Source organism: Scomber scombrus, chromosome 18, assembly GCF_963691925.1.
Source record: "Scomber scombrus chromosome 18, fScoSco1.1, whole genome shotgun sequence".
Classification (NCBI taxonomy): domain Eukaryota; kingdom Metazoa; phylum Chordata; class Actinopteri; order Scombriformes; family Scombridae; genus Scomber; species Scomber scombrus.
Window position 1 is genome coordinate 27,474,580 of NC_084987.1, and position 16,118 is coordinate 27,490,697.

At 44.5% G+C, this 16,118-nt stretch overlaps 1 protein-coding gene across 2 annotated transcripts in view; it reads right to left on the reverse strand.

The window, feature by feature from the left end:
• Positions 1–1,882: 1,882 nt before the first annotated feature.
• Positions 1,883–16,118, reverse strand: part of smg1 (SMG1 nonsense mediated mRNA decay associated PI3K related kinase) — a 50,372-nt gene continuing 36,136 nt past the window's right edge. Inside the window, exons 38-64 of one of the 2 annotated variants that reach the window (XM_062438383.1) lie at positions 15,904–16,058; positions 15,435–15,657; positions 15,057–15,303; positions 14,072–14,301; positions 13,743–13,988; positions 13,484–13,622; positions 13,277–13,386; positions 12,770–12,988; positions 12,255–12,448; positions 11,888–12,060; positions 11,248–11,527; positions 10,789–11,061; positions 10,305–10,539; positions 9,943–10,154; positions 9,652–9,808; positions 9,044–9,233; positions 8,427–8,707; positions 7,853–8,062; positions 7,060–7,197; positions 6,479–6,631; positions 6,202–6,381; positions 5,254–5,481; positions 4,933–5,144; positions 4,715–4,815; positions 4,117–4,293; positions 3,814–3,920; positions 1,883–3,180 (exon numbers count right to left, since the gene is read on the reverse strand). In XM_062438383.1, the coding sequence (XP_062294367.1) occupies positions 3,103–3,180; positions 3,814–3,920; positions 4,117–4,293; positions 4,715–4,815; positions 4,933–5,144; positions 5,254–5,481; positions 6,202–6,381; positions 6,479–6,631; positions 7,060–7,197; positions 7,853–8,062; positions 8,427–8,707; positions 9,044–9,233; positions 9,652–9,808; positions 9,943–10,154; positions 10,305–10,539; positions 10,789–11,061; positions 11,248–11,527; positions 11,888–12,060; positions 12,255–12,448; positions 12,770–12,988; positions 13,277–13,386; positions 13,484–13,622; positions 13,743–13,988; positions 14,072–14,301; positions 15,057–15,303; positions 15,435–15,657; positions 15,904–16,058 (5,148 nt within the window). In that variant the 3' untranslated portion in view covers positions 1,883–3,102. Of the gene's footprint in view, positions 3,181–3,813; positions 3,921–4,116; positions 4,294–4,714; positions 4,816–4,932; positions 5,145–5,253; positions 5,482–6,201; positions 6,382–6,478; positions 6,632–7,059; positions 7,198–7,852; positions 8,134–8,426; positions 8,708–9,043; positions 9,234–9,651; positions 9,809–9,942; positions 10,155–10,304; positions 10,540–10,788; positions 11,062–11,247; positions 11,528–11,887; positions 12,061–12,254; positions 12,449–12,769; positions 12,989–13,276; positions 13,387–13,483; positions 13,623–13,742; positions 13,989–14,071; positions 14,302–15,056; positions 15,304–15,434; positions 15,658–15,903; positions 16,059–16,118 lie in introns of those variants that run through there. The other variant, XM_062438384.1, reaches the window with a different exon arrangement.

The following is a 16,118-nucleotide window of genomic DNA, read 5'->3' on the forward strand; positions in this document are numbered from 1 at the left end:
GTGCTGGCTGCCAGTGAACTTTGAATCCTCATGTTAAAGTATGTTGTTGATTTATTTATTCAAGACAACGGAACACTACACACACAGTGGAATCACTCCAACTGTAATGAGGGAGACAATGTTAGAGTCAAGTGTGTCTTAAACCAGCAGTCAGGTGTTCATATGAACAGTAAAGAGGTTGTCCTCTCTGTAATCATTCCTCCTGTTCATACTGACTATTAAAAGATCTCCTTCAAATGTGCTTTCAATGGAAGTGATGGAGGACTAAATCCACAGTGTGTCCACACAGTCATTTAAAAGTAGATGTGAAGCTTATATGAGTCAGGGCTTTTGTCCATATGGTGGTTTTTTTCTGATCATGAGCGTTTTTTTTCTTCTTCAAATGTTCCCAAACAGTAGAGAGTGAATGCAGCAGCATGCGGCTGCTTAGAGAAAAAGTGCTGCAGCCAGCGCTTTTGTCAGAGCACTCCGACTGTTTTGAACCACTCCGTTTGATTCTAGTTGAACATTTGTGAACTTTTCAGAAAAGTGCTGGTGTCGTCATTGTCGCTCCTTTTCAGGCAACCAATCATATATTGGCTGATCCTTGTTTTACAGCTGTCAAACTGAGCAGTGACAGTGGGGACATCACTATTATCAAGATCATCCGTACAAAGTATGAGAGCAAGCATCCTCTGCTTGGTGCTCATGGTAAAAACAAACCAAACAATGTCAAACAAATAGATAATAAGAATAGTAAATATATAATAAAAAGCAAAGTGGTAATGCTAGTCTATCATGTAAGAGTGAGTTAGAGTGATCAGGAGGATATTGTTGTCATAGAAATAAAACCCATGTGCAGTATTTTTTTCATCCCAGCACACTACCAGCACTATGGACACACACCCTTAGTCATATCAAGTGATATCTGACACATTTACAGTCTTTTTAGTATCAAATTCCCTCTTAGTGTTTCCCTGTTGAGCTGTGGTGGAAGTATAGTAACAAAAAGACTTTGCTACTAAAAACACTGTAACGTTGAAACATAGAAGATGAAGATTTGAAGCTTCATATTAGCTTCACATCAACTTTTAAATACATGTTTACACAGAAGGAGGACTGTGGATTTAGTCCTCCATCACTTCCATTGTAAGAGCATTATGAAGAGATCTTCTAATGGTCAGTTTGAACAGGAGGAATGATTACAGCAAGAAAAACAGGTTTAATGTTCATTTAGGCTCCTGACTGCTGGTTTAATTCAAAATTACTTTATTTAACCCCAAGGGGAAATTCAATTAGTCTGTTAGCTCTGCTGTAAATTATTGAAGAATGAGACAGCCTGATGGCTATAGGACGCCTTCTTTATCCTCAGAAGGTGCTCCAGTGTGTATTTGTAGGTCTGCATGTTGCAGCTGCTCCTGTGGTACCATTATTTCATACAGTCTAATCATATTCTACTAAACTACACTAACTGTGTATCTATCAGATTCTATTTTGGTTACACTAATTGACAGTTTGTTAGTTCCCAACCTGGAGGTCAGGTCCAAAAGGTCCTCAGATAAATATGAGGGGGGTCACATGATGATTAAAGATACAATAGATTTTTACTGGTGAAATACCTCTAAAATCTCAAAGGGAACTCTAACTTGTCTACAGTCAGTAGTCACAAGACGATGTTGCTTCATTTACATGGAACCTTGATTCCCGAACTTGATGTTTGAGGTCTCTTTTGAAAGTTGAAGGTTTTAAATCCAGCCCTCCCTGATGAGAGTTCAGTTATAATACTGGCCAACTAGTAAGAAAAGGAGTACTTGTTGAACTTTATTGAAATAACATTATCAATGACAGGATGCCATTACTGCAGATTTATGGCTGTATGGGATTTTCCTGCAATGTGTGCAATTTTGTCATTGTCAAATAAAACACAACACTTTTTAGTTCTATATTTATTTGGCATCCAACAAAATACAATAAAAGCTTTAAGAAAACATTTTTCACCATCACCAAAAAACACTTCCCACTAAAAATGTAAAACTAGGTCGAGAACAATAAAATGCAAGCATTAGGGTTGGGGAGTGAATACATATGAGGGAAGCAACAGCTTCTAACAGGAAAGTCAAAAAAGGCAGAAATCTACTGGTACAGTTCTATCTAAAGAAAGACTGAAGATCTTTACAAAGCACAACACAGACTGAAGATACACACCGAAGAAAAAAGGTCAGACGCAGGTTCTCCCTCGTCTCAATGACTTCACCTTTATGTGTCCGTTCTGAGCTAATGATGAACCATCCAACACAATGTCTCATGACAGGATGTTTCAGCTTGATCCACAAAAGCACCATGAACCTTCCTGAGAAAACAACTCCACTTAATCTTTTATTCTGTGAAATCTGACGACACTTCAGACATGTGTCAAAGTCTTTACTGTTTATCAAAGTACAGTTTGATTTTTGTTTTCCCCTTTAATTTCTTTTCATTTCAGGCTTCAGGTTAGAATCCTGTTGAACCTTCGCTCTCATCATTCCTGCCCAACTGTGTCAACCACTGGCCAATCAATATCACAACGCCATTGAGGAAAAGATTAGAGAAAACAAATGTGGGCCCCCATCTGAGCGTTGAGCCCTGATGAAGTCCTGCCACAGCGTGTTAGCTGTGTGCTTCAGAGGGAAACTGCTCTGGCTGCTTCATCCCGCCCTCAGATGGAGTTTGATTGGCTCAACAGGACGCAGTGATGTTTATGGGTACAACTTGATAGTGGGCTATGCAGGTGAGGGGGGAAGGTTTCTTCAAAGTTGAGGGTGAGCAGGCGTGTGCCCTCCTTCCCCCCACCCCCATCTGGGGCAGCTTTGCCCGGTCAAACACCAGAAAGGAAGATGGGGCCGCAGGCCCACTAAGCGTTGTGTTAGCCCGATCACCGATGGTTGGGGAGTGTGGTTGCAGCGGTGCTACGAGGTCGCTGCCTCAGTTTGGGATCCCAGGAGTTTGGGAGGGCGGGCTAAGCATCCGCTTCCCATTTCCTCCCCCCAGTGTGGCCCGCTGCTGCTGTTCCGACACCCCAGACCCGCTGGACTCTGGTGGATCTCCAAGCCTTCACTGGACCAAAGACATGAAGCTGTGTAGCGTTCACACCCAGGCAGTCCAGCCCTCATACAGCTGGGCCAGGTTGTCCATGTTGGTGGCCTCCTTGATGACAAAGTCCACCTGCAATGATATCACATGAAAACCTACATCTCATTTCCTGCTCACTACACTGACATTAAAGAATACACTGGAGATCTATCAACAAACTGTCTCACTATAACCTCTCTCTCTCTGTGTGTGTGTGTGTGTGTGTGAGTGTGCGTGTGATAAAACAGTGTTGCAGATTTTAAACTTGCTTTTCTTAGATGTTACATTGCAGACAGTTTGCTGCTGTGATGGTCTGTCATGTGACAGGTGCAGTGGTTGTTTGTTTATATTTTCATGACCTTCCATATATTGCACCTTGAAACAGGAGCAGGGATTTCTCCTGCACAAAACCTTTCTGTGGCCCTTTAGTAAATAAGGAGAAACTATTTGGTTGTTAAAAGCACCTAAAAAGAAGCTGCAAATCCTTTGTGACTATCCCCCTTAACCTGCTACACTTTATGAAACTGGCTTCCTCAAATGAGTGACCACAGTAAAAATTCACATCTTACACTAAATGAAAGTATTTACTGTAGACACTTGTGCTGAATGTTTATTTTCTCAGCCTACACTTTAAATAAAGCATTTGACTGAAGAAATCCATCAAACATATAGGAGATACCTTGTGATTGGTGATCAGTTTAGATTAACTAAATGACTGAGTGTTACCTGCTCTGTGACGCTCATCCTCCTGTTGGGATCGATGTCTCTGCCCTCCAGCTTGGCTTTCACTCTCTTCCACACACTGACAGCGTACGAGTTCCTCTCCTGGACAGCTGAAACACAGCACACACACACACACACATGCTCAACCCACCATCTTTAACCTCAAAATTCTGCTCAGGATCAGTTCTTTTAGTAATGACCTGAGTCAGCATGTTAGATCTCTTTCCTTAGGTTTATCTGTGTGTAACAACGTGCTGCTGTGTAGTGTGTGAGCAGTCACTGTGCAGTGAGTGCAGGGGGGGGTACCTCGTCCTGTTTTGGGGTCTCGTACAGCCCTCTTGGGGCTGGGGTTGAGGCCTTTGCTGTTCATCAGCAGTGTGCTGGGCGGGGTGTCCGTGGGGGTCCCCAGGTTACGTGGCAGAGCCTTGCGTGCATTCTGGGACATGGAGTCTGGCTGAGTCTTCACCCCACTGCATCTAACAGCTGAAGTCACACCACATTCAGCATGATGGAAAACAAAGCAGTTATATTAGTGTTAGATGAAATACAGGGAAATACACACTCAGTCTACCAACCTGAAGAACCATGTAGAGCAGACATGCAGACTCTAGAACATGTCTCCCCTTCAATCTACTGAGTGTCTAAAAGTTGTAGGACAGGTTGTGTGTGTTGCATCAGGAAGCAGTTCTCAAGGACATTTTTGAAAACCTGGAGCCGTGTTTTATTTCTCCTCTGGATTTTAGGGGATTATTAAAATATCAATAGAGAACTGTCAAACCACTCCTGCAACATAAACCATTTCTCCAGTGGCTTTAGATATTTTTTTGGATGTTCTAAGCTACAGTCTCTTCACAGTCAGCACATGGGTGAAGGGTTAAAATGTGTCTATTCCTGGAAGACATACCTGCTGCAAAGCTGGTCTGTGCTGCAGAAACAGGACTGGCACACTCACTGTCTCTGTCCGTCACCAGAGGGGAGGCAAAGCCCACCAGGCCATTATACACACTGCAGTGACAGACACACATGGAGGATTAATACATATTTTAAACAGGGACATTGAGAGTATAACTGTGTGTGTGTGTGTGTGTGTGTGTGTGTGTGTGTGTGTGTGTGAGTATGTACCTCTGGCTCTGGGAGTGCAGCTCCTTCAGGGTAGCAGGGATTTCCTCCAGCAGTTCAAGCTGCTCCTGGTTGCGGTGTTGCCCGCTGGCCTGGACCACTGTGAATAACACCAGCTGGATGTTGTCCTGCCACGCCTTGTACTCCAACAGGAAGTGACGCACGCTGCCCTCATATGCCACCTCTTCACCATCTGCCATCGCTGCCTCCTCATCCTGTACACAGCACAAACACATGTACTGAAACACAGAGCTCTGAGCACTGTAGCCAGACACAGTGTTAAAGACTTTGTCCTTACATTTGTAAATGTAAAAGTGAGTGTACCTTAGCCATGGCTCTCAGCAGGTGCTTGACGTCAGCCAGTTGGCGGTTGTGGTTGGACAGGATGGTCTTGATGGAATCCACCAGGAGCTGCAGAGTCTCTCCACTTGACTCCAGCTGCTGCTCTCGCTCCTCCTGAGTCCTCCGCTCAACACTCAGCTCCTCCTCAAGCTGCCTCTGGGCACAGCTCAGCCAATCAGGGCTGCCTATGGGCAGGTCCAACACTGGACTCTGTGGTGATCAATCGAGAGCTTAATGTAGACAGCTGGTGTTGATGTGCTCATGCATTTCACTGTTAAATGTGTTTAGGTATTTGTTGTTAGTTTTATAGTATTGGGTGTTTGAGCACCTCTCAGGCTACGATAATGAAGGACAACTGAACCACATGTGTGTGTATTGAGGGGTGGAAAAAACGGTTTTGCTTCATTCTCCTAAAATATTAATGTACACTAACTAAAGCTGGTTTTTATTTACTTACTGTGATAACCATGTTGATGCCATGTGTTGTTTTTTTTAAACAGTAAATAAAGAAAAATCGACCAACTTATTGAGTCTGTATGAGGGCTGCTATCAGTATCAGTCAGCAGTAGAGAGTAGTCTCTGAACAGTCTCAGCACAGCAATCCAAAGAATTTGGATGCATCAACATTTTCCAATAAAGATATTCACACCAGACTTTGGTACATATAAGTACAGACCCTTTACATATTGAACCCATAAATGAATCATTGTGGCATTCATTCTATGCCAGAAGTACATGTATTCCTTCATGTTTGTGTTTTTACTCTTGTTTAGAACTTAGAAGCACTTCTATAAATAATCATCTCATTAAAACTAAAATATCATTCATATAAAATCATTTTACAGAACTTCTGATGCTGTTGTAAAAAAGTAAGCCTTTATATTTGTGGACAGGCGTATAGACTGTGTAAAGGTCAGAGGTCACACCCACCAGTCTGTGTAGCAGTTGGAGCTCCAGTGGAGACACAGTGCTACTAAACTGAGCAGCGTAGGAACACGTCTGCTGGCAGCGCTTCAGCAGCTCAAACAGTGCTGAGTCCATGTTGAGAGCCTCAGGGGATCGAGTCCGCAGGCCTTCGAAATTCAGGATGGTGGAGCACAAAAAGGTGACCTGGAAACAGACAGCAGGGACGTTTGGACATTTTCTTAAACACTGATCATCTATAAACTGCTGTGGGTCTTGATCATAAGCATGGCAGAGTAGTTACCTGGCTGGTGCGCTGGTTCTCTCTGGCCACCATGGCCCGCCTCTCCCTGATGGTCAGCTCAAAGTCCTGCAGGACGGGGGCCAGTGCTGGGTTGGCTCCACCAGCCCACTTCAGACGCTGCTCAATGCTCGCTTCTAGAGATGCAAGCTTCTCCTGATAACAGCAGTCAAATAACACACAATGTGGACTTTTGTTTTTCAGTCATATCACAACTACTAAAATAAACTAAAACGAAATAAGGATTGAGTTTTCTCCATCAACATGTTGGTGGCAGTGTGGTAAAGGTGGCAAACAGCATGTAGATCTTTTGATGTGGTCAAATAAAATTAATGCAAAATATAACTGAACAGTGTCATGATTAAAAAAAACATCAAAGTAACTAAAAGTGTTTGACACTTTCTTATTTTTGGGTCAATTAATACATCATTAATAAAATATGAATCCACCACAGTAACTAGGTGATGTAACCTAGGTTTAACATTCTCCATCTTTAAGCTGAGTATGTAAGGCCTCAGTGACAAGACAGTAATGGACACTACTCACAGGGCATTAATAACAAGGTATTGTAGTGTTATACTAACCTGAATAGCAACAATAGCTCCTTCATCCTGACTCAGCTTGTACAGTTTCTTCTTCATGTTGCTCAGGATGACAGAACGAGGAGGAACGCTGACACTTAGAGGCTGATTATTGGGGCCCAGAACATCTTCATGCTGCCACTGGAAGACACACACAAAAACACAGAGACTCACTACTTCAACTCTTTCAGATGGCATCAGACCAGCAGTGTAACAGTGCTGCCACTCTATGTTGCAAATATTGCTTGCTCTTCTCAAACTTTATGTATAAACTGTCAATAATAACTAGCAGCAGAGAATGGATGTCTCTCCAGATAACACAACATGGGCCTCTACGTATGTGATTGAATGTCTGCTCTCAAGCTTGACTTGAACAATACACAGGTCAGTTTAAAACTTTTATTCACTATATTAAAATCTTTAAAGACTGTGTAAAGTGAATTCAGACATTTTCTTCTAAACACATTAAATAGGTCATAAATGTATTTCTAAAAAAGGTGTAAAAAGCATTTCAACCATTTAATTTGAATTGTGGAGCTAGGCTTCACAAACTGTGTTTCAAGATTTCTGTGTCTGGATTTAATGGGCGGGCCTGTAAAACAGTGTGTTTGCTGCTTTTCAACAGTATTATTTGAACCACACATTTTTTGTGGTCTACACAATAACTATATAAAAATTATAATCCAGTCAACTAAACTTTTTTCAGTTTTGGAGAAGGTACACATGTTATTGTTTTGAATATCATCCCACTTTTAGAGCAGGAAATGAAGCCAGCTTCTGACACTGGTGTGTGTACCTGGAACATGGCGATGTGCAGCTGGCTCCTCTGCAGGCTGGCTTTAGCTGCCTCCAGGCTGCCGTCCAACCTCCTCAGCAGGTCCACTTTCTTCCAGGCTGTGTCGTAGGAGGAGGCCAGCACTGTGGCTCTGTTCAGCAGCAGCTGAGGGACCCGGCCTGACGCCAGGCTCTGCTCCACTGTCTTCTTACAAAGCTCATCCAGAGACACCTTCAGAGGCACGACAGGCAGGGGTTTAGAGTCAAGATAAAGTACCAGTCAGATACTGAGTGAGCTATGATCTACAAGGAAATCAAATAATACAGTGTAAAGTCACTGCACATTGAACTCGCAACTGGATGAAACAACAAAAAGAAAGCTCTTTGACTTCACAGCTGTTTCATTAAGTAACCTTTGAACACTTATGATGAACTACATAGCATCATTCTAATGTTACAAACTGATTTACAATTTAAAAGTAGTATGTGGGATGACACAAAATATGTCCATATTCTCCTCAGAATCCATGATTACTCACAAAAATGTAACAGGCACAAGATGTGAAATTCAAACACTGTCATTTATATAGTTGTACCTTGCTCTCTGCACCAAAGTCTTTGGCTTCCACCTGAGCAACCACGTCCAGGCCGAGTGCAGACAGAGTGCTGCAGAGGGCCAGACCGAGGGCTTGGCTGGGCAGACCCATGAGCATCTGCCGAACAAACTCTGCTGTGAAGGCCTTGATGGGGCGGGTCATCTGTTCTTCACTGACCACTGCCACACCTGACCCTGTGCCACTGGGCCGCCTGTACAACGGCTTCCCCAAACCAACTGGTCCATTGGAAGGTAACAGGTCCTCAGCTGGGGGGCAGGTACCTGGACAAATGAGGTTTGTCACACTCGTCATCAGAAAGCTGAAAACGACCAGAAAACTTCCAAAACTGATAATAATGGACCATTGACAGAAAAATGACAAATGTAAATTGTTAAAACAATCAAGCTCAGATATAAGTGATCAGGCTACATTCTCTGCCTGTACTGTTCCATTCAGACTAAAATACATTAAAAATCAACATATTGTTGTAGACCAGCTCCAGTATGAAGTTTAACAGGTGAGTGGTGATCAGTCAGTCACTGTGGTTGGGTAGTTTAGAATTAGTGTAAAGAGCTTGATGGGTTCACTCTGGTCCTCAGCTCTTGAGGAGCTCTTACCAGACAGAGTCTGTGCAAAGGATGCACACAGCTTGAAGAAATCCCTGATGGTCTGCAGTCTCTTGAGGAAGAAGACCTCTTCCATCAACTGCCGCTGAGTCATGCTGTCAAAGAAGTGGAGCTGTGCAGCCCGAGCCTCCCTCAGAACATCCACCTTCCTCCAGGCTGACGGTACCTCCAGAGAACTCAGCTGAGGACAGAGAGGAGCAGAGGGACTTTTATTTAGCAAGGCTGACTGCTGGCTTAAGGAAAAACAAACCTACTGTCTCCACTTGTGCTAGAGGTCTGCACAGGCCTGTTTTATAAGACCACCCAGCACCTGCCCACCCCCACAACCCACTGTACCAAGCCCAGCTGCAGACTGTAGACTGTCCGAAGTCCACGAAAAGTATAAATATATGATATTAAAGGGTCTCATGTGACCCGCAGGCCGACTGGCCTCATGCAGACTTCTAGCTGGTGGTTTTGAATTAGAATGAGGGCTGGGATGCAAGATGATGAAAAATATGCATAGTAAAAAGGCACATAACACACAGACCTGACACAGAGTATGTCATTTACAGCACATTATAAGGTTAATTGCATCAAAAGGAAAACTTGGATGCTACCTTTTCAGTGAGCTGCCCAAAAGCAGTCTCTAGCTGGGTGAACATGCCGTCAAAGGCCACCAGTAGCATTTGACCTGCAGACATCTTTGGTGTGTCCTGGCCCGGTCCATCCATGCTGCGAGGCTGGATCAGCTCAGAGTACTGAGCACGCAGCATCCTGAACACAAACACAAATCTTTCATACATCACACATGCTTTGTGTTTTCAGTGTTTTCAGTTTGAAATCAATTATATCAATGTGTGATCACATTCATGATGAGTAAAATTCAACTCCAGGTAACCATCACTTACCTGGTGATGTCCAAGCAGTGATTGTGTCCATCATGGTCAAGGTTTGTGCTGGCCTGCAGGCTGTCAACTAAACCCTGCAAACCGAGTCCATCAGAGCTCTGCTCCACCAGCTGCTCTAGCTCTGCCAACATGGACTCCAGGGTGGGCTCTCCTTTCACCATACAGCGCAAAGCCTCTGGAAAGATGATCTGACGGAAGTTGGTGTTCAGTTCCTACAGTGAACAAAGAGATACATCAGTGGCAGAAACTCCTTTATCTGTTTTTACCCATAAAAACAAAAACATTCTATGAAATCATACAAAGCTTCTTCTTTCCAGCCGAGAACAGGCTGCTATGACTTGTAACTGGTTGATTTGACCTACCTGTAAGCAGGTGTACACAGCGCTGGCCAGGTACACAGCTTGGGTGGTAGCTGAAGGTGCTGGCAGCTCCAGATCATGAGGTAGGAGTGGGCAGCGTTGTAGCAGTGTTGTCAGGGAACTGACATTTCCAATCATACTGCAGAGCTCCTCCAGGAACCACGCTCCATCCCGGGACGTCAGGTCTACCAGCTGCTCTCCAGCGCTGGCTGCTGCTCCCTCCATCACCAGGTTCCTCCTGAACACAAAAAAAAAAACCACACAGTGACTTCTTTATGTTCACCTGCAGTTCTACTTTCTAGAAGCACCACATTTCTTATATATCTATATAAATAAAAGGAGTTGGATTTGATGTGCTTGTGGTATTTGTAGGTTTTGTCTCAATAGCTTATTTTAGCGATGCAGATACTTACTGGATATGGATATCTTACTATTTATTTTCTATTTGTCAGAGTGGACATAAAGTGGAATGACATCTGTGTAGTACCTGCAGAGTGAGCAGAGGGCAGATGTGATGATTCCAGCCAGGCTGAGGGAGCCTGGCTCTCCGTTCTCCCGCAGGAAGACTGCAATGCAGTGTTCGATTTCCTGCAACTGCTCCTCACAGGCTGCTGAAGTTGTGCCCTCAGCCTTCAGTCGCTCTGCTTGGTGCATCACACGCTCATTGGTGTCAGCCACCTGGTGCTGCAAAGTCAACTCCACACTGGACAGGAACTGGCAGGAGGCTGCAGGAGGCTGGGGAGCCAACAGCACCTCATATCTGCAAAGGGAAGGAGGAAACAAAGCTCAGCTGTGGCCATGAAAGATTACCGGAGCTGACAGATGTCAAGTTGTACAATCATCGAAAATAAAGTATACCGTCCAGAAAATCAGAAATTCTTCATGACAATAGTATAAAGGGTTTTAAATAGTTTGAACAATACACAGAAAGTTAGGTGCTTCTTACTGTCTGTAGATGTGCTGGCAGTGCTCCACTGTCATGTCTCTCAGCAGCTCCTCCAACCAGGCTTTCCACTGGTGGGCCCGGTGGCGCAACAGGGTGGCCCGTGGATATAGCAAAGCCACTGTAGCATAGCTGTGCAACTGCTCCAGGCAGCCGCGAAGGGCCCCACGGCGCTGCTGCAGCAGAGAGCTCACCTCTGCCTCCAGGCTCTCGCACTGGCTAATCAGGTGGGCTTGGCCCGCGTTCTGCAGGAAGGCTGTAGCTGGCACATAGCTGGGAGGACCTGGAAGAGGTAGAAAACTAAGAATAAGATCACACGCTCAAAGGAAACTAAAAAATAAATGCTCCATGTGGCATTTTAACACTACATGTCTACCACACTCATTTCTAGACATTAAATGAGGTCGAAGACCATCACACCCCTCCTTTCAGATCAACCTGCCTGTTTATGACAAGTAGAGGAAGGCAGTGTTGTTTTCAATTAAAACTTATGTTTAACCTAACCTGAATAACCTGAATAAAGACTCTATGGTAACAAGCTTATTAAACACGTCATATCCATAACCTTGAAATGCTGTAAAATTGCCAGCTTTTAACCAGCTCATCCATTCATTCTGCCTGCATAATTTCCAGCGGGACTAACCGAGATCTATGGGGCTGCTGATGTCCTGCAGCAGACTGGCCAACTGGGTGGCTTCCAGGTTGGAGAATGCAGCCTGGTACTGGGAGATCCACTGGTCCAGGTCAGCAAGTTTGCTCTGAATGGCCTCCTGCACAGTACGCTGCCGTGACTGCAACTGAGTGTGTTCGGAGTACCTGTGAAAAGGACAGCTGGATGAATAAGCTTTCACAATATTTATATGAGCCACCTGCCTATGTACAGAGAGAAAATCTAAACTCAAAAAAGTTAAACATCACTAAATCATTAAAAATACACTTTAACTCCAGCAGTGACACAAAAGTAAACAGAGCATTTCATAGTGACTCATGAGCACGGTGCTGTCTCTGACCTTTGTTCCAGGGTTAGGATGAGGTGGTCTGGATGGTTCTCTGCCCCCTCCAGGAAGGCCATCTCCTCTTGCAGCTTGGTTTGTAGTTTCTCCCCCTGGCAGAGCAGATCCTGCAGCACCAGGTACTCCTCCATGGCTTCTTCCACTTGTGGCAGCACGGCCAGCATTTCATCACGATTCTTAAACCAATTCACCTGTACACAGTCCACCAATCAGTATCTATGCCTAATATCTGGATCATTTGTGTGCAGTACTGAAAGCAACAAAGGTTTCCTGTTGTTTCAGTACCAGGATTTAACCAGGACCTAACAGTCTACTCCCTGCTGTGTTCTTACCTCCACTAATGCTTTGAAAATAAAGAAAAGGGGGCATCCATCGCTGTCTCATGATTTGAATCAAACTGAACCCCTCAGCATGGAACATTACTGGCTAATAATCTTTATTTTCTAACAGACTGACATGAGTCCATCACATCATGAAGACCATGTAACAGTCTACTCCTGTCATGACCTCACCTTAATCTCAGCCACCCTGGAGGAGAAGAGAGAACGTGTGATGTCTCTCTCCATCTCCCTCTTGCTCTGCTTGTTATCAGCCTGTTGGCCTCCTCCTCCATACACTGCACCGGCGAAGCCCACCTCCCCCCCAGCAGTCCAGTCTACCAGGGGATCATAGACGAAGGCCTCCAGCAGGGTCAGGAGGGTCTCTCTGCCACGACGCATCATCTGAACCACCTAAAACAACACGTATGACTTCAGCACTTATTCATCAGAGCAGCAACTCTCCACAGAATGCAGGGTTCAGTGCTGATTTAGTCTTTAGTTAAATCATTAGGGACACAGACAATAATTTAAGGAAATATTTTTTTGGTGAAATAACATTAATACATCTCTTTTGCATTTTTTTTTAAACATTTAACCTACTGTATGTACAAGACACAGAGATGAGCTGATTTAATCAAATATATGATGTACCAGGGAGCTAACACATGACATGAATTCAGTGTGTGACATGACACTAACCTGTTCACAAGACAGCCTGAAGATGCCCTCCACTCCAGTGACTCCCAGAGCTGTCTCTATATTGTGGGTCATCCTGAATGGGACCTTCTCTGGCACCCGCAGGCTCTTTCCTGGAAAAACAAGTGACACATTCTCATTAAACTGACTCCAGGCTGAAACACACTGACTGAGGCATATTAAGAACTGATTTGACTCCACAGCTTTTACCTTTTTCAAAGCATACATTGTAGTCAATGTGCACCACCTCTCCAGTGGTCATGTCAATCAGAACGTTGTCAAGGTGACGGTCGCCGAGACCAATGATGTATCCCACCATCGACATGACAGCAGTGGATCTAGCGTAAGACTGCAGAGTAACAGAAAAAGAATATCAACCAAACAGAACACTGACTGAATAACAACAACAGGATGAAGGATAGAGAGAACACTGGCTTATCATTTTAAAACTGCTAATAGCCATGGTTACCTGAGTCACCCTCCACCACTCGCTGGGGGTGGTGCAGGAACACCACAGCTCCTTGGCCAGCAGGTTGGAAGGTGTAGCCTCCATTAACTCTTTGAGCACCTCCTTCATGACACTGAGAGGCCAGTCACGTCTCGTCACGTCCAGGCTGAGTCCTACTGCCTTCAGAGCAGGCCCGATGCGGCTGTAGTAGAGCTCACTGGGGCGAGGGACTGGAGGCACTGGCTGCTGCTGGAATGAGTCCTGGGCCTGATTAGGACAAAATGTGTCCACTTAGCCCAGAGAAAAAACAAAGGGCTTCTACTTACTCATTTACAGTGTAGCATCGTTACCTTCTGAGCTTGAAGCACAGCCTCCCTCTGCTGCCAGCGCTTGTACAGGCCAAAGAGGGGCGTGGCTCCGTCTACCCACTGGATGAGTCCTGATCGGGTTCCCAGGGGGGTGACGGAGTAGTGGCGGGCATGGAAGTGTGGCTGCTCCTGCTGGTTGATCTTGGTGAACATGGTGTTGACTATTGACAAGAACTGCATGATGCGCTCATCCAAGTGCAGATCCTCCAGGCCTGACAGAGATTAAATGTTAATCCCTACTTCAGTATTACTGGAACACACGCTAAGATTACAGTCTGTGTTGAAACTACGATGGCATTTTGATTTAAGATTTTATTTGATGTGGGTTTTTTTAGTTTAAAAGGGGGTCCACAGACTTTATACAACACTTATAACACTTTATATTAAAACCACTGACAGTCAAGTTTTATGGATTACTGAGAAAAACAGGGACACTTTTTTGGAAAGAAGTGTTGAATTTTAAATTTGAATGCCTCAAGAACCCCGAACTAAATTCAATATTCACCTCCATAAACATGGAGGCAGAATTTTAGATTTCAAAATATTTCAAAACCTCAATAAATAAAACTAACACTATGTGGATACTGAATCCAGGGCACAAATGATGAAATCATGTTCATGAATGAGGCTTCTTTACTCTGACACCTCCCAGGCTCCATAGAAACACTAGGAGATTTAGAAAATATGCCTTATTCTTTTAAGGAAATCAACTATTACAATCCTTATTTGCATACCAAACATGATCTATGGGCAGAGCATGTGTTACTGAAAAGGAGAACATAATTAAGTGTTATTTAACCTCTTTCATGTTGTCTTAACAGCAACAGAAAATACAGCCCAGCTCAACCAGTTCTTTCTTTGTCTTCGAGGTATGGTGCACATCAGCTATACATACTATAATATATTCAGAACCTATACATGTAGCTGAAGTATGTATGGGGTGCTAATGTGTCACCAGGTCACCTACCTTTAAAAAGGTATGGGTAGTTGTGTCCATCTGAGCCCAGGAAGAAGAGCTTCTTTGGCTTGGTCTTGGTGGGCAGGATGGTGATGGACTTGCCTACACTCTGTATGGTGACGGTGTCTGAAGCCGACACCTCACCTGGCAGAGCCATCTCTGTTGTTGACATCGATGCCAGACGAGGACTGATCTCATCCAGATGAAGCAGGTAGCTGGCTCGCTTCTGAGCACGTTGCTGCAGGCTTATCATGATCTGAACAACACACACACACACACACACACAAACTTGGGTTAAACTTGTAGAAAGCAAAAATGATGTGTAGAAATTATAAACATGACTAACTATGAACACATCCAGGTGTGTACAGGCACACACTAACACACCTGTTTGAAGGGCAGCCAGCTGCTGGCAGGGTTGGCGGGGTTGTGGGGGTTTCTCAGTCTCTCCAGGGCAGAGTTGATGGCATCACCGTAGGTCTGCTGGAACCAGGTCTCGTGTGGTGTCTCTGCTGGAGCGGCTGTGATGCTGCACACGTGATCCAGGGCGAAAACCACCGGACGCATCAGAGCAGAGTGCTTCTCACGCATGATGGCGATCTTTTCTTCCCTGCAGAAAAACAAAGAGCATAAAGACTGAGAACTCCTTACAGGGTTCATCTGCTGATCTACACTCAGACACAGACACACACACACAAACAGAGTCAAAATAGAGAGAAAACAAATGCACTGAAAGGCTGAAAAGAACAGAATCTATTGATGATTTCAATTGTCAGCTTTTATCCAGGTCATGTTAGTGTATTCATCAGAACAAAGACTAATAGGTTAAATAGTAGCAGAAGTAGGTGATTCTGACCTGCGCAGTGTATTGTTGTTCTGTACCCTCTTGACCTCGTCCTCCAGCTGTTGGATCCTACGCAGGACGTGCATGTGCTGCTGCTGTAACACGCCCAGCCACAGCTCGTCCCACAGTAACGTCACCCTGCGCAGCTCACCTACCAGCTGCTGGACCTGGTTAACACACAGGACTGGTTAGCAGCTTCTTAACAATACACCATCTATAGATATCTA